At 46.0% G+C, this 23,931-nt stretch overlaps 1 protein-coding gene across 9 annotated transcripts in view; it reads right to left on the bottom strand.

The window, feature by feature from the left end:
- TOM1L2 (target of myb1 like 2 membrane trafficking protein) overlaps nt 1-23,675 on the bottom strand; it is a 132,144-nt gene extending 108,469 nt beyond the window's left edge. For all 9 annotated transcript variants that reach the window (XM_025361685.1, XM_025361686.1, XM_025361687.1 and 6 more), the window contains exon 1: nt 23,467-23,675. In XM_025361685.1, coding sequence (XP_025217470.1) covers nt 23,467-23,518 — 52 coding nt within the window. In that variant the 5' untranslated portion in view covers nt 23,519-23,675. The remainder of the gene's footprint in view (nt 1-23,466) is intronic.
- Between the last annotated feature and the right edge of the window lie 256 nt (nt 23,676-23,931).

Below are 23,931 nucleotides of genomic sequence, written 5' to 3'. Positions count from 1 at the left end.
GGTGGCTCAAGCCTGTAATCCCAGCACTTTGGGAGGCCGAGACGGGCGGATCACGAGGTCAGGAGATCGAGACCATCCTGGCTAACACGGTGAAACCCCGTCTCTACTAAAAAAAAATGCAAAAACCTAGCCGGGCGTGGTGGCGGGCGCCTGTAGTCCCAGCTACTCGGGAGGCTGAGGCCGGAGAATGGCATGAACCCAGGAGGCGGAGCTTGCAGTGAGCTGAGATCGGGCCACTGCACTCCAGCCCGGGCGACAGAGCGAGACTCCATCTCAAAAAAAAAAAAAAAAAAAAAAAGAAACATAAAGGTCCTGCATGGCCTTTTTACAGGGCAAGGGGAGGCCAAGGATGCAGGAGGAGCGAGTCTCGGCAGCTCTACCAGCAGGCATTCTCTACCTCTGCATTTCCATGGGGACATGCTGCTTAGGAAGGAAGTTAGCCGAAGGCAACTTTCATCCACACGTCTTAGGGGTAGTTTTCCATTAGACAATGTGGACCAACAACCAAATGCCTTTTCCCCTCCTCAGATGTGTAGAAATTAAAAGACACCTAATACTGATGAGAGTGCAGGGCAAAGTGTCACTCAGGCTCTGTTGGTGAGGGGCTCATTTAGAGGGCAATTTGGCAATCTCCATCAAAATTTCCAAAGCTCTTATAGTCTGACACGAGCTTTTTGTCCCTAGGAATCTAAACTATACAAATGTAGAAGTACACAAAGATATGCTGTTCCAGTATTATTTATAAGTACAAGAAAGCCACTGCCCACCAGGAGGAGGACGGCTATACAAACTGTACATCCATTCTGTGGAATGCTTTGCACAATGAGATAGATCTAAATATGCTGCCATGGAAAGGTCTCCAAAATGTACAATGACACGGCAAAAGCGAGCTGTAAAATGAAGCCTACAGTAGGATCCCCTTTATACAAAAGAAACTTCATGGAACAAGGGTCACACACTAAGCAGCTACCAGGCATTACCTCTGGGGAGCCTAGTTGGGCTGAGAAATTAAGAGCTTATTATACAATAAGTGCTTCTTTATTTTCTAATTTTTTTTTTTTTTTTTTTTGAGATGGGATCTCCCTCTGTTCCCAGGCTGGAATGCAGTGTTGTGATCTTAGCTCACTGCAGCCTCGACCTTCCCAGGCTCAAGCAATCCTCCTACCTCAGCCTCCCGAGGAGCTGGGATGACAGGTGCGTGCTGCCACGACTGGCTAAGTTTTTAAATATTTTTTGTAGCAACAAGGTCCTACTGTGTTGCCCAGGCTGGTCTCAAATTCCTGGGCTCAGGAGATTCTCCAGCCTCAGCTCCCCAACTGCTGGGATTACAGGTGTGAGCCACCATACCTGGCCTATATTTTATAATTTTTTAAAACAAAAATGGGTCTCTGTGTCAGTCCCATTCACTAAAGGGCAAACAGCTTTAGGATGCCCAGTAGGCACAAAAGACCAAAGAGAAGGCAGCCTCTGGGGTAGAGGAACACTGGAGTAAGAAGTAACATGGAATGCTGGCCGTGCTGCAGGAAGGCCCCTTAGCCACCTGAGGCACACTTTCTCCTCTGCTGCCCTGACAGGACAGGAAGGTTGAAAAGGTCTGTACATATACTCAAAAGCAGCCTGCCCACCACCACAATAGGGCTGCGATGGGGCTTCTGGGACACCATGCCCAACAGACTGGTCCCCACCCCTTCATCAGCCTTCCTTCTGTCCCTTGGTGGAGCTCTGGGGCAGGTACTATTTCATACCCTTCCCTCTAAGTCTATCAAGTTTTGAAACTGAAGACCCTTCAGGACATTGTTTCAAACCAGAACATCTAGTTCATAAAGTTCAACGACAAGTTGAAGTTCATCTTTTCCTTCTTCCAGCTCCCTTTTTGTTCTCTCTCTCTGGTCAGGTCCTACTCATCCTTCAAAATGAAGTCCAGGCAGCGCCTCTCAGGAAACTTCCTTCTCTCACCACCACCCTGGGGAGACTATGCACCTCTCCTCTGAGCCTTCCACAGAGCCTTATCCCCACTTCCACCACAGGACTCACCTTGGGCCTTGAAACGTGTGTTTACGTATGGGTCTCCCTCTCAGTGTAAACTCCCTGAGCATGGTGACTATGACTCACACATTCCCAGCACCAAGCAGGGCAGGCACTTAGGGCCTTGGAGGACTGTTCCTCACCCTGCCCCCTTCATACTGCAACCTGCCTGTGTACCCAGGGCAGTGAACTGCTTCAAGACAGAAAGCATCTCCTCCTGGAGGACATCCATGATTGCTCAAATCCTTTTGTTACATTATTGCCTCTAAACCCTTAGGCTAGGTGGCCACCATCCCTCCCAATAAAGTAATTTTGCCTTTTTAAAAAAATGCATAATTACATATAACCAACAATGCAATTTTTTTTTTTTTTTTTTTTTTGAGACGTAGTTTCGCTCTTTTTGCCCAGGCTGGAGTGCAATGGTGTGATCTCGGCTCACCACAACCTCCGCCTCCTCGGTTCAAGCGATTCTCCTGCCTCAGCCTCCCGAGTAGCTGGGATTACAGGCATGCACCACCATGCCTGGCTAATTTTGTATTTTAAGTAGAGACGGGGTTTCTCCATGTTGGTCAGGCTGGTCTTGAACTCCCGACCTCAGGTGATCCACCCGCCTCGGCCTCCTAAAGTGCTAGGATTACAGGCGTGAACCACCGTGCCCGGAGCAATTTTGTATAACAACAACCATACAGCACTATCTAGCAATATGAAATGCTGAAGAACAACACATAACTATCTTCCTCCAAAGATACATCCTTGAGTTAAATTAATAGTATCTGCCCCAGAGCTCCACCAAGGGACAGAAGGAAGGCTGATGAAGGGGTGGAGACCAGTCTGTTGGGCATGGCCTCCCAGAAGTCCCATCATAGCCTATTGTGGTGGTGGGGAAGCTACTTAAGAGTTAAGGTTGTGGGTGCTTCATAACATTCCCCCCCAAAAAAATTATGCAACCACCTCACACCTGTTAGAATGGCTACCATTAAAAAAATAGAAAATAACAAATGTTGGCAAAAGTGTGGAGAAATTGGAAACCTATGCAACGCTGGTGGGGATAGAGAAAGATGCAGCTGCTGTGAAGAACAGTATGGCAGCTTCTCAAAAAGTTAAACATCGAATTATCGTATCATCCAGCAATCCCAATTCTGGGTACACACCCAAAAGAATTGAAAACAGAGACTGGGTACAGTGGCTCATGCCTGTAATCCCAGCACTTCGGGAGGCTGAGGAGGGAGGATTTCTTGAACCCAAGAGTTTGAAACCAGAGTGGGCAACATAATAAGACCTTGTGTCTAAAAATAAATAAATAAATAAATAAATATTAAAAATAAAAAAATTAGCCGGGTGTGGTGGCATGCACCTGTGGTCTTAGTCCTAGCTACTCAGGAGGTTGAGGTGAGAGGATTCTCTGAGCCTGGAAGGTCAAAGCTGCAGTGAGCTGTGACTGTACCACTGTATTCCAGTCTAGGTGATAGAGCAAGACTGAGGAAAGAAAGAAAAGAAAAGAAAAGAGAGGGAGAGAGAGAAAGGAAGAAAGAAAGAGAGAGAGAAAGAGAGAGAGAGAGAGAGAGAAAGAAAGAAAGAAAGAAAGAAAGAAAGAAAGAAAGAAAGAAGGAAAGAAAGAAGGAAAGAAGGAAGGAAGGAAGGGAAGGAAGGAAAGAAAAGAAAGAAAGGAAAGGAAGGAAAAAAGGAAGAAAAGAAAAGAAAAAGAAAGAAAGAGAAAGAAAGAAAGAGAAAGAAAGGAAAGAAAGAAAGAAAGAGAAAGAAAGAAAGAAAGGAAGGAAGGAAGGAGGGAGGGAGGGAAGGAAGGCAGGAGGGAGGGAAGGAAGGAAGAAAGGAAGGAAGGAAGGAAGAAAGGAAGGAAGGAGAAAAGCAAAAGGAAAGGAAGGAAAGAAGGAAGGAAGGAGACAAGGAAAAGGAAGAAAGGGAAGGAAGGAAAGAAAGAAGGAAGGGAGGAAGGAAGGAGAAAAGGAAAAGGAAAGGAAGAAAGGAAAGGAAGGAAAGAAGGAAGGAAGGAAGGAAGGGAAAGAAAGAAAGGGAAAGAAAAATAATCAAACACAGGGGCTTGAACAGTTATATGTATTCCCATGTTCATAGCAGTATTATTCATAATAGGCAAAAAGTGGAAACAACCCAAGTGTCCCTCAGTGGATGAAGAGATAAATAAAATGTGGTCTATCTATACAATGGAACATGATTCAGCTTTCAAAAGGAAGGAGATTCCCACACATGCTTCAGTGTGGATAAACCTTGAGGACATCATGCTGAGTGAAATAAGCCAGTCACAAAAAGACAAATATCGTATGATCCCACTTACATGGGGTTCCTAGAGAGTCGAAGCATAGAGACAGAGTAGAATGGTGGTTGCCAGGGGCTGGGAGTAGTGGGGAATGGGGCATTCATGTTTAATGGGTTTGGAGTGCCAGTTAGGGAAGATTAAAAAAAAGTCCTGAGGATGAACAGTGGTGATAGTTGCACAATAGCATGAACGTACTTACTGCCACTGAACAGCACATTTAAAAATGGTTAAGATGAGGCTGGGCATGGTGGCTCACATCTGTCATCCCAGCACTTTGGGAGGCTGAGGTGGGCAGATCACTTGAGGCCAGGAGTTTGAGACCAGCCTGGCCTACATGGTGAAACCCTGTCTCTACAAAAAAAAAAAAAAATACAAAAATTAGCCAGGCGTGGTGGTCGCATCTGTAATTCCAGCTACTCAGGAGGCTGAGGCAGGAGAACTGCTTGAACTGGGGAGGCAGAGGTTGCAGTGAGCCAAGATCTTGTCACTGCACTCCAGCCTGGGCAAGAGAGCGAGACTCTGTCTCAAAAAAATATAAATAAATAAATAAATAAATAAATAAAGGTAAATTTTATCTTATGTGTATTTTACCACAACAAAAACAAAAGACTGCAGAGAGTCATTCTTGCCCTTGAGCATGAATTAATCAGGAAGCAGCAGTTTGGTTGCTGCAGTATTCCTGGAAAGTGCTAAAGACAAGCAGGAGTGCCCCGGATCACTTTCCTCACCTCAGGAGGACAGAGAATCACTGTCTCTGCAAAAGGCGTCACCAACTGTTTAAGAAGCAGATCCCAAACAGGGACCACCATGGGAGCAGAGCCTTAAGCATCAGCTGGTTCCTAACCCAGGAGGAAACCTGTGCCCCGCAGCATGCACATGGATGGGGTGTGGAAACAGCCCACAGCTGACCTCACTGACCTGCCCCCGCCAGCCCAACACACATGAAGACACATGGGTCGGGGGAGCACACAGGGTGTGTTGTGGGCCTCACTGGGCTTCAATCCTGTTGGTTGTGTGATTCTTAGAAAGTCACAACACAGGTAAAAATGCCAGCTCACAAAGTCAAGAGGGTTAAATGAGATAAAATCTAGAAAGAACGCAGCACAGTCCCCTGCACAAGCAGGTGCTCTATGCATATTCATTGCCTTGTCTCTTCTTCCAAGTCACAGAAGGATGCCTTCCCTTGTACCCTGTACAGTTAGCTGCTCTCAGGTCAGGCATAGGACAGGGCAGGCATTGTTCATCTTTGAATTCAAAATCCCACCTGACTCAACATAGTGCATTTAAATAGTCAGATAATTATTAAACACATATAAGTTATAAGTGCCACTGCAGTTCAGAGGCTTCTGGGCCAGCTTTGTGGCAGTGGGAAGATCTAGGTTAGGTTTCAAAGGATATATGGGTCTAAACCATGAGCAAGAAGGGATGCCTTGGAAGGCCAAAGGCCATGCTGAGCACAGAAGAGGAGGGAGTGGGAACAGCAAAGTGAGTAGAAACCTTGGTAAGAGAAAAGACGGGAAGAAGCCCAGTCAGTGAAGGCCTTGAACACCAGGCTACATTTATAAATCATTCTTTTTCTTTTTTTTTGCGATGGAGTTTCGCTCTTGTCGCCTAGTCTAGAGTGCAATGGTGCGATCTCGGTTCACTGCAACTTCCACCTCCTGGGTTCAAGGGAGTCTCCTGTCTCAGTCTCTCCAGTAGCTGGGATTACAGGCGCCTACCATCACGTCCCGCTAATTTTTGTATTTTTAGTAGAGACGGGGTTTCACCATGTTGGCCAGGCTGGTCTCGAACTACTCACCTCAGGTGATCCACCCACCTCAGCCTCCCAAAGTGCTGGGATTACAAGTGTGAGCCACTGCGCCCGGCCCTGTTTATAAATCATTCTAAAGGAGATGGGGAGTTCCAGAAATTTTCTGGTGGAGTTGTCCAAAGTTTTGGGAGGTTCCAGAGTGTAGAAAGGGAGGGAGAATAGGAAGAAGAAGACCAGCTGGGTGGTACCGAACTGGTCTAACTCACGGCCTCAAGCAATGGTCCAGGCATGACCAAGGGCTGGACTAAGTTAGAGGAGGAGAAAACTGAGAAGAGCAAACACATGCTAAAGACATTATGGAAAAAAACCAAAAAAACAAAAAAAACTCTCACACAGATACTACGCTCTAAGGCCAAGAGAGGTCCCAGAACCTCCATGGCACAGTGTGGCTCCTCCATCCATTTGCTCAGCCCCTTCCTGACCTCCCTTTCTTTTGCTGTTGCTCACCCTAGAGCAATGTCTTTACGTTCAAAAAGCATTTATGAAATTGAAATGATTGCATTTCATGGGCACCTTGTCAGAAATGTGCCATCACAAGTGACATTTTCGGGTGTCAGAGTTAGTCTCTCATCTGCTGATGGATCTGATTTGCCCAGCTGACAAGTGAGAAGACTGTGACACCAACAATTATAGAAACAAACTCAACCTAGAATCTGGAAATCAAGCTGTTCTCTCCACCTCTTCCATCATATTCAGCAGACAATATGGTAGCCACTGGCAGAGGGCCCTCACTTCTCAAACCACAGCAGCTAGTGGGAACGGCAGGACCCCAGACTACATAATCTTCCTTTTTTTTTTTTGAGACGGAGTCTTGCTCTGTCATCAGGTTGGAGTGCAGTGGCAAGATCTCTGCTCACCGCAACCTCTGCCTTCTGGATTCAAGCGATTCTCTTGCCTCAGCCTCCCAAGTAGCCGGGATAACAGGCACGCACCACCATGCCCAGCTAAATTTTTTGTATTTTTAGTAGAAACGGAGTTTCATCATATTGGCCAGGATGGTCTTGATCTCCTGACCTTGTGATCTTCCCGCCTCGGCCTCCCAAAGTGCTGGGATTACAGGCATGAGCCACCATGCCTGGCCTCTTTTTTGTTGTTTTTTAAGAGATGGAGGCTTGCTCTGTCACCCAGGCTAGAGTACAGTGGCACAATCACAGCTCACTGCAGTCTCCAACTCCTGGGTTCAAGCAATCCTCTCGCCTCAGCCTCCCAAAGTGCTGGGATTATAGGCATGATCCACCACTCCCTTATACAACTTTTCAAAATGGCAGGTAGAGAAAACAATACATATGATTCTCTTTAAAATATCACTGGGATTCAACACAAAAGAGCATATACTGTATGACTCCACTCATGAACTTCTAGAACAGATAAAAGATCAGTGGTTCCCTCTGCAGTATGTTGGAGGAGAGGATTAACTGGGAAGGTACCTCAGGGAGCTTTCTGGGGTGAGGTTGACAGTGTGTATCTTCATGGGGTAAGGTGACAACATGTATGTATGTGTCAAAACTCTAACAAGATGTATGCATTTTACTACAAGTAAACTACCTCAATGAAAATCGTTAGAAGGCAAAAATATATATATATTTACACAAAATATATTATATATAAAGTATAAAGTATATTTATATAAAATATGTATTATATGTATATACTTACCTGTGTGCATGTATTTACATGTGTGTATGTACTTACACATGTATCACAGGCTACACACACACACACACACACACGATTCATGGGTATGTACAGTCTCCTATGGAAAGCTGTAAGTCTTAAGAAAAACTAGGCCGGCTGCGGTGGCTCACGCCTGTAATCCCAGCACTTTGGGAGGCCGAGGTGGTTGGATCACAAGGTCAGGAGATTGAGACCATCCTGGCCAACACGGTGAAATCCCGTCTCTACTAAAAATACAAAAAATTAGCCGGGAGTGGTGGCAGGTGCCTGTGGTCCCAGCTACTCGGGAGGCTGAGGCAGGAGAATGGCATGAACCCAGGAGGCGGAGCTTGCAGTGAGCCACGATCGTGTCACTGCACTCCAGCCTGGGAGACAGAGCAAGATTCCGTCTCAAAAAAAAAGAAAAAGAAAAACTAAAAGTCACTTTGATTTGGGCCTTAAGCTTTAGGTCTGAAATGAACTTGGAAAGCTTGTTCAAATCCTGTTCTTCAAAACAAACGAACGAACAAACAAACTCTTCAAATGAGTAAACCGACAGGACATGTCCCACCCAAAGTCTCACAGCAAATCAGCAGTAGAGCAGTGAACAGTCCCAGACTTTCCCAGTTCTAGCCTGGGATTGGTTTCTCTGGTCTGGACCAGTGCCAGAAAAAATAGATAAAACAGAAGACCATCGGTGATTTTATGAACTAATTTCATTTAAACCATCAAATCTAGAGCTAAATAGTATCCCTGACCAAGCCCAGTCTAAATCAGGAGATTAACTTTCAAACAGTAAAATGTATTTACCTTCATGAGACTGAGTTGAAAATTTCCACTCCATTAAAATGACAGACTTATTACTCCATGCTTACCCTCCCTGCCCATATACAAATATCTAAATGACTGGCAAGAGGCTGTGAGCTAAGTAGGAAGACATGTAAGAGTCATAAAACTGACTCACTGTGGAACCTTGGTAAGTCTCCTACAATAAGAAATATATATTTGGTCTTTGTCCAGGTTCTTGGCACACCTCACCCAAAACCTCTGGAATCTCCTGAGAGATAAGTGTCTTTTGTATGCTAATGAGATTCCTAGGGGCTGGGGCTCCCTGGCCAGAAAGACCAAGGTACATTTCAGTGTTGGAACTTTTAGCAGTACCCCCATCCCACCTTACCTCTGGAGAGGGGAGAGGGACTGAAGGTTGAGTTAAAGAGGGACTGGAGGTTGAGTTATTTACCAATGGCCAGATTTAATCACTCATTCCCATATAATGAAACCTCCATTAAAACCCCTAAACAATGGGGTTCAAAGAACTTCCAGGTGGAACACATAAAGGTGCTGGGAGGCTGGCACAGAAGTTCTCTGCCCCTTCCCCACACCTTGCCCAATGAATCTCTTCCATTTGGCTGTTACTGAGTTGTATCCTTTGTCTCGAAAATATAAGTAAAGTGTTCTCCTGAGTTTTGTGAGCCATTCAAGCATATGATCAAACACAGGGAATGCATTATGGGAATCCCCAATTGATAGCCGGTCATGGCAAGTACAGATGGCAACCAGGAACTTGTGACTGGCATGTGAAGTGGGGGCAGTCTTGTGGGACTGAGCCCTTAACCTCTGGGGTCCGCACCAGCTCCAGGTAGTTGGTGTCAGAAGTGATTTCAATTGTAGGACATCCAGTTGATATCAGAAAAAAACAAAAACAAAAACCAAAAAAACCCCTACACATTTGCTGTCAGAAATGTCATACATCACAGACACCCTCCCTGGGCTTGTTTCCACACCTCTAAAAATGAGAAGGTTGGACCAAATACCACTGAGACCCTTCCAACTAGAGTCTTCTGATTCTTTGAATTGCTGGTTTAAGAATTTCCACAGTTAGCATAGGAGACTCTCACTCTCTGGAAGCCACTAGCAAATTCAGCTTTCAAACCCCAAGCAATATCATTTCTCAGGCCTCATTTCCTATTTCGACTAATGACGTGCCAGAAATCTGTGTGATTTCTCCTTTGAGAAGCAGCAAAAAAAACTCCACAGTGTCCTATTACAGGACCCAGTTCTTGTCCCCAGCTCTCAAAGACAGCCCAATTCTCTGAGATGAAAGACTCAGTCTCTCTCTATTACACTCAATTTTAAACCAAAACCCGAAGCAGAATTTTTGACGTGCCTCCCAGACTACAAGGCTTATGCTTCATAAATGATTAAAAGAGCAGCTGGTAATGTCTTAAAAGCAAGTTGGTCAGTTAGACAACTTAGCATCTGTTTAAATTCCCTCTTTTCCTCCATCCAACACTGTAGTTCTAAAGCAAATCCAAAGAAAAAGTAGAATACACAGGTCTTCCATTACTAAGAAGTGCCTCAGTGAGGATGTAAGAAAGCATATCCTTTGAGGAAATTCTCAGAAAACTTGCTGGTATGAAGAGGACACTTGTACACTGAGTTACAAGAGAACTGAAACGGAGTACATAATTTACAATACTAGCAAAGGTCTGGATTTAAGACAACTATGACTAGATTTTTCAGCTACCAATTTCATTCAGGCATTCATTCACTCAATCCCACAGACAATACTAAGCTCTCTGGTTTAGTGGTTAAGAGCACCGGCTCTGCTGCCCACAGACCTGGGTTGAAATCCCTGCTCTGCCACTGATACTACACAGATCTTGAGGAGGGTACTTGACTTTTTTTTTGTTTTGAGACAGGATCTGGCTCTGTCACCCAAACTGCAGTGTAGTGGCACAAACTCAGCTCACAGCAACCTCTGCCTCCTGGGCTCATGCCATCCTCCCACCTCAGCTTTCCAAGTAGCTGGGACTACAGGTACACACTACCATGCCCAGCTAATTTTTGTAATTTTTGTAGGGACGGAGTTTTGCCATGTTGCCCAGACTGGTCTCGAACTCCTGAGCTCAAGCGATCCTCCCATCTTGGCTGCCCAGAACACTAGGATTATAGGCATGAGACATCGAGCCCAGCCGGTATTTCACTTCTAAGCCTTAGTTTTCTAGTGTTTTAAAATATGACTGATAGGCCTGGGTGACACAGTGAGACCCTGTCTCAAAAAAAAAAAAAAAAAAAAAAAAAAGAGTGATAATACCTGCCTTACAGAATTGTTGTGAGAATTAAAGAAAAGAATGCATGTAAACTACATAACCCAGTACCTAGTGAGGAGAGACAGTCTGACTGCTACTAATAGCACTGTCCTTATCTTCAAGGCATTGTGTTAGATTCTACTGAAAGATAAGGGCATGACACAGAAGGTACAAGCAACAAAAGAAAAAACCAGAGAAACTGGACTTAAAACTTCTGTGCATTAAAGGACACTACCAACAGAATATAAAAGGCAACCCACAGAATGGGAGAAAATATTTGTTAATCACATATCTGATAAGAGATTAATATCCAGAATATACAGAGAACTCCTAAAACCAAACAACAACAAAACCCAATTAAAAACTAGGCAAAGGATTTGATCAGACATTTCTCCAAAGAAGATATACAAATGGCCAATAAGCACATGAAAAGATGCTCAATATCACTAATCATGAAGAAAATGCAAATCAAAACCACAATGAGACACCAATTCATACCCATTAGGATGGCTGCTATAAAGAAAAAAAATGAACCAAGTGCAGAGGTTCACGTCCTATAATCCCAACACTTTGGCCAAGATGGGAGATCACCTGAGTCTGAGAAGTCCAGGACGTTAAGACTAGTCTGGGATACATGGGGAGGCCCTGTCTCTACAAAAAAAAGAATTTTTTTTTTTTTTAAATTAACTAGGCATGGTGGTGCATGCCTATAGTCCTAGCTACTCAGGAGGCTAAGGCGGGAGGATTGCTTGAGTTCAGAAGTTCGAAGCTGCAGTGAGCGATGATCATGCCACTGTATTCTAGCCTGGGTGACAAAGGGAGAGAGACCCTGTCTATAAAAAAAAAATTGAAAACAGAGACATGAAGAGATATTTGTACACTCATGTTCATAGCAGCATTATTTACAATAGTCAAAAAGTGGAAGCAACTCAGGTGACCATCAATGGAAGAATGAATAAACACAATGTGGTATAAACACACAACGGAATATTATACAGCCTTAACGAGGAAGGAAACTTTGACATGCTTCAACGGAGATGAAACTTGAAGACATTATGCAAGTGAAGTCAGTCACGAAAGGATAAATACTGTATGATTCCACTTATATGAGGTTTCATAATAAACATTATATTATTCCACTTATATGAGGTTCTTAGAGTAGTCAAATTCAGAGTGACAAAGTAAAATGGTAGTTGCCAGAGGCTGCCGGGAGGAGGGAACAGGGAGATACTGTTTCACTTTTGCAAGACAAGAAGAGTTGTAGAGATGGTTAGTGGTGATGGTTGCACAACAATGTGAATATACATATATATATATATATTTTTTTTTTTTTTTCTTTTTTTAGGGACAGAGTCTCGCTGTGTCACCCAGGCTGGAGTGCAGTGACATGATCTCAGCTCACTGCAACTTCCACCTCTAGCAATTCTCCTGCCTCAGCCTCCCGAGTAGCTGGGACTACAGGTGCACACCGCCATGCCTGGCTAATTTTTTTGTATTTTAGTAGAGACAGAGTTTCACCAGTGTTGCACAGGCTGGTCTCGACTCCTGAGCTCAGGCAATCCACCCACCTCCGCCTCCCAAAGTGTCAGGATTACAGGCGTGAGCCACCACGACTGGCCCAATGTCAATACATTTAATGCCATTGAAATGTACACTTAAAACCAGTTAAAATTGTAAATTTTGGGCCTGGTGCAATGGCTCACGCCTATAATCCCAGCACTTTGGGAGGCCAAGGTGGGTGGATCACGAGGTCAAGAGATCGAGACCAACCTGGCCAACATGGTGAAACCCCATCTCTACAAACATTGCAAAAAAACTAGCTGGGTGTGGTGGTGCACACCTGTAGTCCCAGATACTCGGGAGGCTGAGGCAGGAGAATAGCTTGAATCTGGGAGGCGGAGGTTGCAGTGAGCCGAGATCGCACCACTGCACTCCAGCCTGGGCAACAGAGTGAGACTCCGTCTCAAAAAAAAAAAAAGTAAATTTTGTTATATGTATTTTATCACAGTTTTTTTTTAAGAATAAATAGAAACAGGTGACCTCATGGAACGTTTAGTCTAAATGATGTATAACATAACACATTTTGCTTTTACATACTCACTTGACCCCTGTAAGGTGTGATGGTGCAAGTATTCTTGTACTCCCTTAACCACCACAGTTTACAGATTGGGAAACTGAGTTTTAGCAGCTGCTGGACTCATACAAAAGCAGTCACATCGAGAAGCAAAGATGGGACTGACTCCAATCTAGAACAAAGAGTGCTAAGTGCTGAAAGAGAACAAAGAGAGAGCAATGGGAGTCCACATTGCGGAACTAGCAGAGTTCCACTGGCAGAACTATGCTATCTTTCTGGAATTCCCATTTGAAATCAGTTTAGGCTCCTTCTTGTCCAAATGGAAACAGACCATGCTTGATGTCTAAAAGGAAACACTAACAAACAAAAACGCTGGAGCTAGAGCCCCCCAGCTGGAGAGGACAGCTCCGCCTACTTGAGCCAGGAAACCTTGGGCAAGTTTCTGAACCCCTATAAGTCTCTATTTCTTCACCTGTAAGATGAAGATAATGTCACTCACTTAACAGTGTTTCCAGAGAAAAAAATTTTTATTTATTTTTTTATTTTTATTATTATTTTTTTTTTGAGACGGAGTCTCGCTCTGTCACCCAGGCTGGAGTGCAGTGGCCTGATCTCAACTCACTGCAAGCTCCGCCTCCCGGGTTTATGCCATTCTCCTGCCTCAGCCTCCCGAGTAGCTGGGACTACAGGCGCCCGCCACCTCGCCCGGCTAGTTTTTTGTATTTTTTAGTAGAGACGGGGTTTCACCGTGTTAGCCAGGATGGTCTCGATCTCCTGACCTCGTGATCCGCCCGTCTCGGCCTCCCAAAGTGCTGGGATTACAGGCTTGAGCCACCGCGCCCGGCGGAGAAAAAAATTTTTAATGAGTTAAGTATGCACAGCACTCAGCAAGGTGCCTGGCACATGGTGAGGGCCAGGAAATGATGGCTAGTAATGTTAGCTTTGAAAGATGCTAAATACCAGTGACAGAAATAAACCTATGGAGTGAACAACTATGCAGAATATACTCTACCATGTGCTGTGAAGGTCACAAGGAACCGGAAAGTAGAGGAGGCTCCAGCCTTATTCAGAAGGTATGGCAATAAACACGTGATAAATAACACAAGATAAATAACAACAGTAACAGTGGAGGGAGGGAATCAAGAAGTCTAAATACATTAGCTGACTGTACGACACTGTGCTAGGGATTTCAAGCACATTATCTCATTTAATCGTCACAAAAACCTGGAGGAGAAGTAATATTTTCTCTTTTATAGATAAGGGAAGAACCAAATGAATGATATGGATAGCAAGCACTGTGAGCTCAGAGAAGAGATTCATCATCATAAACAGGGTGGTCTAGGAAGGCTGCCTGTAGGAAGAGGTGAGGACTGATGGGCATCAGGCTTGATGACTGAATGGAGAAAAGCAGATAATCTCCTAAATCAAGAAGACTGGAGGGAGCAATAACATATGTAACCAAGTCTGAGACTGGTTTTAAAAGTCGCCTCTTTTAACCACAACAAGCTGGGTCAGCAGAAAAAGTCTGAATGTTATTTATATCTTTTCAGACTACTAGGTTAGCTCAACATTTCTGGGTGATTTACCTGCTAGCTCAAGAGCAACAACCTTAACTGATGCTCCTCTGGGCAATGTATTTACACCGTTTTCCTTTCCTAATATCCCAAGTAAATAAATAAATAAATAAATGTAGATTATACAGAAATATGCTAAAAGTGGTTCTACAGTGTTGCCTCTTCAAGGCATGAGAAGATGAAGAGGGAAATACAAAAGTATTCCATTATGTGAAATAAGCATCTCAACAAATTTCTAAGGATGCACATTGTGGAGATTTTTTTCTCCTTTGTATTTTTTCTATATCTTTCATATTTTCTATCTGGTTATACATCATTTTATAAAAAACACAATTAAAGGCTGGGCACAGTGGCTGAAACCCATAATCACAGCACTTTGGGAGGCTGAAGCAGGAGGATCACTTGAGTCCAGGAGGTTGAGGCTATAACTACAATCATGTCATTGCATTCCAGCCTGGGTGACAAAGCAAGACCCTGACTCAAAAACAAAACAAAACAAAACAAAACACCATACAATTATATGAGAATTTTAGATATTCTGATAGCTCACTCCTAAGCAGTGGCATAACTCTAGAAAAGCCCTGGGAATGTGTCAGCTCCTGTCCTTGTATACAATAAACAGAGCAGGAGGAGGAGCAGGCTGACGCCCCACGTGACTTTTGATGTCAGGGGTTTTAAGACCTGTCCAGGCAATTAAGGACAAATGCTCCAGACTTATTCCCAGTGCTCCATCAACCTGCCTTGGCACCTTTCTGTTTCCGAGGGGGCTTCACAGACAGTGTCTCTACCCTTGACCTCAGAGGAAGCAGCACTGATCACAGCTGACTTTCCCCCTCTTTCCCCCACCTTCCCTCCCCAATTCTGCACAGAAGAGGGCTTTGATGGTAGAGAGAATGATCCTCTGGTGACTGCTGAGGAGAAATCTCCCTATCTCTGTAATGATATTCATGCTTCCATGCTATTCCCCTCCCTAGAAGTCTTTCATGTCTCCCCAGTACCTCTAAAAAAAAGTTCAAACTGCTTAGCCAACATATGAAGCAAGCCCTCCACACAATCAGGCCTTATCCTCCCTTCCCAGTCTCACCTCCTATCACTCTCCTTTGCTAGGCAAATAGAATAAATCCCATCACCCCGCCTACCCCTTAACATCCAGCATTTGCTCAAGTTGTCTCTGCCAAGAAACCAAACATTCTTTTCCATTTCTACACAAACCAAATCCTATCCATTCATCAAAGCCCTGCTCAGCAGACACCACCTCCTCAGAGTTTTCCTGAGTTCCTCCTTGCCTCCTACAGTGTTCCTCCTCACTTTACTCTTGCTGAGGGCAGCACAACGTGACAGGATACCAGCTCTGGAGCCAGAACACTGCTTTCAGACTGTAGCTTCCTCACTGCTAGCTGTGTGACCTTGGGTAGGTGCCATACCTTCTCATTGTCTTAATGTCCCCATATGAAAATGGAGATAACAACAGTACCTTCCTCACAGCACTGTTGTGAGGATCGAATGACTGCAAGATGTATAAAGTGCCTACTTCAGTCTTTGGTACATAGGAATACAACATTAAACTGTTTTAAAAACCCCAAAAACGGGGCCGGGCATGGTGGCTCACACCTGTAATCCCAGCACTTTGGGTGGCCAAGGTGAGCGGATCACCTGAGGTCAGGAGTTTAAGACCAACCTGGTCAACATGGTGAAACCCCATCTCTACCAATAATACAAAAATTAGCCGGTAGTGGTGGTGGGTGCCTGTAATCCCAGCAACTTGGGAGGCTGAGGCAGGAGAATCCCTTAAACCCAGGAGGCGGAGGTTGCAGTGAGCCAAGATCGTGCCATTGCACTCCACCCTGGTCAACAGAGCAAGACTCCCATCTGGAAACAAACAACAACAACAAAAAAAAAACACCAAAAATCTTTAGCCATTATTATTACTAGCTGAGGTCACCCCTCCCCTCCTACATTTCCTTACTGCATTTATCTATCCAATCTTGCAACTACTTTCTATCTTATTTAATTTAGATACCTACACACTGGGAAATTCTTAGCTTGCTATACACAGATAGTACAGTGCCACTGAATGAATAAATGAATGAATTCTAAATAATCACTCTTTTAGCCTGTCCACAAGAAAACCCACATTTAATGTTTGAAGAACGATAAAGAAAAGATTAAAGAAACAGAACTTTAAACCAAGAACAACAGTTCTCGAAGTGAACCAGTAGCATCAGCATCACTAGAGAACCTGATAGAAATGTAGAATGTTAGTTCCCACCCCAAACCTACTGAAACAGAAACTCTGACTGTGGGATCCACTTTTAACAGGCCCTCCAGGTGATTCCCTTGTGGCTGAATCATGAGCTCTGAGAGCTGAAAGTAACATAAATGGCAGCACAGAATAAGCACTGGATCTAGATTCTAGGCTTCACCCTGGCATTGACCTTGCACAAGTCTCTTAACTTCTCAGAGCCTCGATTTCCTTATGTGATACAGGGATGATAACACACAAATAGTTAAATGTTGTGAGGGTTAAATGAGATTCTATGTACAGAGTTTGCATATAGTTGGTACTTAAGAATTATAAATTCCTTCCAGTTCTCTTCCTGTGTATCTCACAAGGTTGTGAACACTAAATAAAATGACTGAAGCAAAAGGGCTTTGCAAATTCCTGCCCTTGAACATCAGACTCCAAGTGTTTCAGCTTTGGGACTCAGACTGGCATCCTTGTTTCTCAGCTTTCAGACGGCCTACTGTGGGACCTCATCTTGTGACAGTGTGAGTCAATACTCCTTAATAGGCCGGGCGCGGTGGCTCAAGCCTGTAATCCCAGCACTTTGGGAGGCCGAGACGGGCGGATCACGAGGTCAGGAGATCGAGACCATGCTGGCTAACACGGTGAAACCCCGTCTCTACTAAAAAAATACAAAAAATTAGCCGCGCGAGGTGGCGGGCGCCTGTGGTCCCAGCTACTCGGGAGGCTGAGGCGGGAGAATGGCGTGAACCCGGGAGGCGGAGCTTGCCGTGAGCTGAGATCCGGCCACTGCACTCCAGCCTGGGCGACAGAGCGAGACTCCGTCTCAAAAAAAAAAAAAAAAAAAAATACTCCTTAATAAACTCCACTAAATACATACATCTATCCTATTAATTGTGTCCCTCCAGAGAACCCTAATACACATAGCAATCTGAGGGACAACTAATTATTCTCGGCACAAACAGCCAGGTTAAACGTCTACCATTCACAGGATATTATGAAGTAGTTTATGTCCAACAACCACTCAGTCTACAAACAAACTGCAACAGAATATCTGCTTCTTGTCTGTTTATTAAAGTAGAACAATGAAGAGAATACATGCCCACCACCCCCAATATTCTCATCAGAATTAACTAACTACTCACTGATCTTTGAATCTAAACTTCACTCTTGGAAAAGGATTTTCTGAAAACTTTTTCTAGCCAACACAAGGAAAACTGCAAACTGCTGCAGACACAATGGACCTGACTTGGGGAATTCCCCACGTATGACATCCAACTCCAAGCTGTCATCCAACTCCAAGCAGTTGTGGAAGGCTGAGATTAAGACAGCTAACATTTTGAAGTTTGTTGCAGAACAGAAAATTAAGAAATACAAGTAAGTACTCTTTCTTCCTCCACACTTCTTAGCCTCTCACACCATGGCTAGGCTTTCTCTCTCTCTCTGTCTCGCTGTCTCTTTTTTTTTCTTTTCTGGGACAGAGTCTCACTCTGTCGCCCCAGCTGGAGTGCAAATGGTGCTATCTCGGCTCACTGCAACCTCCACGTCCCGGGTTCAAGGGATTCTTCCACCTCACCCTCCCAAGTAGCTGGGATTACAGGCACACGCCACCATGCCCAGCTAATTTTTGTGTTTTTAGTAGAGACGGGGTTTTGCCATGTTAGCCAGGCTGGTCTCGAACTCCTAACCTCAGGTGATCCACCCGCCTCGGAAAGTGCTGGGATTACAGCCGTGAGCCACTGCACCTCTCCGGCTTACTCTCGCTCTAAACCATGCTTTCTACTCAGGAACTACCTTCCAGAATAAAGGGTAGGATGGATGCAAGAAATGCACAGTTAACTATGTCAGACTGTGGTCTTAGCTGCTAGCTTGAGATGAACACGCTATGTGTTCTACTACATCGTACCAGGTTAGAATGTTCGCGTGAGGCCCATGCACAAGACAGAGTAAGAATTACTCCACCAACCACTCAGACCCAGGACACCTTTTGTGAGCACGTTGCCTCTACTGAAGGCTCCCTAAAAGCAGCTTGTTAATATTTGTATCCCCAAAGCCTGGCGCAGGCCTGGCCCCCCACAGGCACTCATAACTGCCTACTGAAGTGAACAGACAAAATCATTTAGGTGTAATCCCCATGCAGCTGTTGAGAAGTATTTTTTTATAGGCAGGGAAAATTAGGTCCAAAGAGACTAAAAGTTGAAGTCAGTTAAGGAATGTAGTATTTGGGCCAGGCGCAGTGGCTCACTCCTATAACCCTAGCACTTTGGGAGGCTGAGGCAGGTGGATCACGAGGTCAGGAGTTCAAGACCAGCCTGGCCAAGGTAGCGAAACCCCATCTCTACTAAAAATACAAAACCACCTGGTGAGGCGGTAATCCCAGCTACTTGGGAGGCTGAGACAGGAGAATCGCTTGAACCTGGGGGGTGGAGGTTGCAGTGAGCCCAGATCATGCCACTGCTCTCCAGCCTGGGTGACACAGTAAAACTCCATCTCAAAAAAATAAAAAACAAAAAAAAGGCCGGGCGTGGTGGTTCATGCCTGTAATCCAGCACTTTGGGAGGCCAAGGTGGGCGAATCACGGGTCAAGAGATCGAGACCATCCTGGCTAACACGGTGAAACCCCATCTCTACTAAAAATACAAAAAAATTAGCCGGGTGTGGTAGTGGGCGCCTGTAGTCCCAGCTACTCGGGAAGCTGAGGGAGGAGAATCGCCAGAACCCGGAAGGCAGAGCTTACAGTGAGCCAAGATCACGCCAGTGCACTCCAGCCTGGGAGACAGAACGAGACTCAGTGTCAAAAAAAAAAAAAAAAAAGAATGTAGTCTTTGATGCCATCCATCCAGAGCAGGACTTCATCCTGTAGCCAAACCCTACTTGCCACCACTCCCCAAAGCCACCTCTGCTCCATTCAGACTGGGGCTCACAGACGTGCCCGTGCCCCACTCCCTGCCTCATTCAGCTGTCCCTAGGCCCAGTGATCTTGTTTTCTGCATGCGGAGTTCCTACCCATCCTTTATGAACAGCCCTGAGATTCAAAGAAGCCAGTCGCTGTCACCCCAGACTCTTCTGAATTCTTTCTGACTCCTTCGGCACTTACAGTCTACTCCACTCATAGTTTCACGCATCTCCGCCTTCTCTCCTGAAACCATAAATCCATTGAGGACAGTGATCAGAGACGGACCAGCTCTTTTTTTTTTTTTTTCTTTTGGAGACAGAGTCTCACTCTGTCACCCAGGCTGGAGCGCAGTGGCGCAATCTTGGCTCATTGCAACCTCTGCCTCCCAGGTTCAAGCGATTCTCCTGCCTCAGCCTCCTGAATAGCTAGGATTACAGGCACCTACCACCATGCCCGGCTCATTTTTATATTACTAGTGGAGACAGGGTTTCACCATATTGGCCAGGCTGGTCTGAAACTCCTGACCGCGAGTGATCCACCACCTTGGCCTCTCAAAGTGCTGGGATTACAGGCATGAGCCACCACAACCAGCCTACAGCTGCTGTTTTTAATCATTAGCTTTGTAGTTGTTATTTTATTTCTGTATGCCCCCTCCCTCCCACCAACCCCCGACCCTCGCACGTTCTTTTAAAAGAATATCAACAACAGTAAATATCACGAAAGACACTTTGTCACAACAGTACAGAATATACATTAGAACCTCATTCTGTCCATTAATCGTTTACCTGAACTGAAATGACCTATTGGCTACCTGGCAATGGGGAGCCATCATCATCTTTACAGTCAAGCATCTTATGAGCAATGGTGAACCCTGGGGCCTGGTAGGGTATTTTCCTTCACAGGTCACAGAAGGGCCAGCTGTTTCACACACCCTCTCCGGATAGAAAATTCAACCCTAACTTAAGTATCCTGTTATTAACAGTGACAGTTTCAATTTACTGAGCTTCTACTATGTTCCAGATACTATGCTAAGTGTTTTCATACATTATCTCATTTAAACTACATCACTCTGTGAATATGAATCTTTCTCTCTCTCTCTCTCTCTCTCTCTCTCTCTCTCAGAAGACTGACAAACTAAACCTCAGAAAGGCAACACAGGCCAGGCGCGGTGGCTCAAGCCTGTAATCCCAGCACTTTGGGAGGCCGAGACAGGCGGATCACGAGGTCAAGAGATCGAGACCATCCTGGCTAACAGAGTGAAACCCCGTCTCTACTAAAAAAATACAAAAAACTAGCCGGGCGAGGTGGCTGGCACCTGTAGTCCCAGCTATTCGGGAGGCTGAGGCAGGAGAATGGCGTAAACTCAGGAGGCGGAGCTTGCAGTGAGCTGAGATCCGGCCACTGCACTGCACTCCAGCCTGGGCGACAGAGCAAGACTCCGTCTCAAAAAAAAAAAAAAAAAAAAAGAAAGGCAACACAATCTTCTGGGGTCACACAGCCAAGAAATGGGCCAGGTCAAAATTCAACTCAGGTCTTCCTAACAGAAATAACACGCTCTTTCCACTTGCTATATATCCCTACATCCCTTATATTTGTTTTTGGTTTTTTTTTGTTGTTGTTGTTTGCTTTTTTGAGATGGAGTCTCACTCTGTTGCCCAGGCTGGAGTGCAGTGGCACAATCTCAGCTCACTGCAACCTCTGCCTCCCGGGTTCAAGCGATTCTCCTGCCTCAGCCTCCTGAGTAGCTGAGACTACAGGTGCATGCCACCACGCCTGGCTAATTTTTTTTTTTTTTTTTTTTTTTTTAGTAGAGATAGGGTTTCACTGTATTACACCAGAATGGTCTCGATCTCCTGACCTCATGATCCGCCTGCCTTGGCCTCCCAAAGTGCTGAGATTACAGGCATGAGCCACCGTGCCCGGTCATACTTGTATTTTAAATCCCCTTTAACTTCTACCCCTCATCTACGACCTTGTCATTTTAAAGGTGTAGAGCTTCCTATTTTAAAGGGGACAGAAGAGAAAATAATTCCCCCAAGTTTTCTGGCTCCCTCCATTAACTGGCTGGAAATTAAGTTTTTGGAGTGTGGCTGCCACGCAAGGGAACCTGAAGAGAGTGAGAAAGGCCACGAGGAAGAAGTTAGGAAGTGAAAATTCAGAGACTCTCCAGTGGGCAGCAAGGGACAAAATGTCAAAAAGGTGGGAAAACACTCTTTTGGGGTCCATCATGCATTAAAAAAGATACTATGCCAGAAAGTAAAGAAAGGCTCCTAAATGCTAATTAGCTAACAGGAGAGACCTCAATAAGTTTCCAGGACCCACTAAAGGCTGGAAAGTAAGCTAGAATTTCATAAGCAAAGGAGAAAATAAACAAATCACTACTGCCAAAATCAGGCCCATAAGAACACCAAAGATCCTGGCTCATAAAAGATGTTTTACCAGTCCTTCAACCAACCAGGAGGAACCCAGTTTTCAAACAAATTCATCAGCATTCTTGACTGATCAAGTGGCATAAGCCACTGCCTTGGGTGAAAAGGCAAGTTGCTTTTTTATTAAGGAAGTCCCATATGGTGGCCATTTCAGTATTCCTTTACCTACACTTTGGGCTTTCCTTATCCAGGATTCTGGCCATCTCTGGTGTCCCCAGGTGTCCACATCCCCTCTGTAGGATTAACAGATAATCCTGAATAACATTCTCTCTACATTGCCAACAAAAGATTTCAGCTTTGGTAAATATAATATGAGGTAGGGGAGGGAGCAGCAGTCAAAGTGCAGAGTACTACAAAGAATATCAAAACTTGAGAACTTTAAGGGACCTACCACATCTCATCTCCAAACACTTTGACAGGGGAACTTCAAATCAGAAAGGGCACAAGGTCATACGAAGTCACTGGCAAAACCACTGCTAGAATCTGGGCTTCCATAATTCCCAGACCAGGGCTCTTATCATTAAATAACACAGCCTCCCTTCTTTCCTGGGAGGCACTGCAGGCATGCCATCCCCCTGCCAAGATAATCACCCTCCAAGAGCCCCTCCTCCCATCCCAGTCCCTCCTACAGCCCAGCTGAGTTGCAGCTCAAATTAGCAAGTCCCGGAGCAGGGGGCATTTCTGGGAGGGTGCCCAGTCTGATGGTTGCTGGTACCGAAGAGGAGGGACAAAGATGGAGAAGAAGGTGACATCCCACAAAGGGTCTGGGAGAACTAGGTCCTTGGGGCAGTGGCAGCGAGCTTGCTGGGCTGGATAAAGACACATGCAGTGGCATCTCCCAAAGGGCACTGGGGAAGCAGACCAGCAGTTGGTACCACCTCTAGGAGCAAAAGGAAGGGCTGAGTCCTGATGGGCAGGGAAGCCTGGGGCATCTCCGAGTTCAAGTTGGGCCTCGGGGTGCCTCCTGGCAGAGTGGCACTGGCGCCTGTCAGGTGGCACCAGTGCCCGGGAGGAGGCCCCAGGACACAGATGCCCTGCCTGCCCGTGGGATAGCACCGGCACCCGGCGGAGGCTCAGTCCGCCCGTGAGGTTGCACCGGCGCCCGGCGAAGGCCCGACGACCAGGATGCCCAGCCCGCCTGTGAGGTGGCACGGGCGCCCAGCAGAGGCCCAGCCCGCCTGTGAGGTGGCACCGGCGCCCAGTGAAGGCCCGACGACCAGGATGCCCAGCCCGCTCGTGGGGTGGCACCCGCGCCTGGCGGAGGCCCAGCCCGCTCGTGAAGTGGCACCGGCGCCCAGAGGAGGCCCGCGGTCCTCACCAGCCGGATCAGCTGCCGCGGTCGCCCAGCCTCCCGCCCCACACGCGGCCTTACCGAGGCACTGCCCCACCGGGGTGCTGAACGGGTTCCCCAGGAGGAACTCCATCTTGGGTGGACAACACGCAGCGGCCCGGGCCCCCTGTCTGCCACCGAGGTCTCAGCGGTAACCCGCCGGACTCCCGTCCTGACTGACACTTGCCCCCTCCCCACCCTCTGGAACGCCGAGCGCCGGGACCTTGGCCCCGCCCCCTTACCGCGTCTCTATTGGGGGACACCTACAAAGCCCGCCTCCGATTGGCCGTTACACCTCCGTCAGCAAAGCCCCCACCCACCCCGCAGCGTCCGATTGGGCCGAGGAGCGAGCTAGGTCACCGGAGTCCCTGTCAGCCGTGGTGGCACCTCCCCTGGCCCGCCCCCGAAGAGGAAGTTGCGCATTTTCATTCCTCAGAATATTGGTCAATCTAAAGGATTCTTATTATTATTGGACAAAAGACGAGTCAATCACTCAAATAGCAGGAC

Source organism: Theropithecus gelada, chromosome 16 (genome assembly GCF_003255815.1).
Source record: "Theropithecus gelada isolate Dixy chromosome 16, Tgel_1.0, whole genome shotgun sequence".
In the NCBI taxonomy this organism is placed as follows: domain Eukaryota; kingdom Metazoa; phylum Chordata; class Mammalia; order Primates; family Cercopithecidae; genus Theropithecus; species Theropithecus gelada.
The sequence above is the reverse complement of the archived record's forward strand: the minus strand, read 5'-3'. Positions and strand labels throughout refer to the sequence as shown.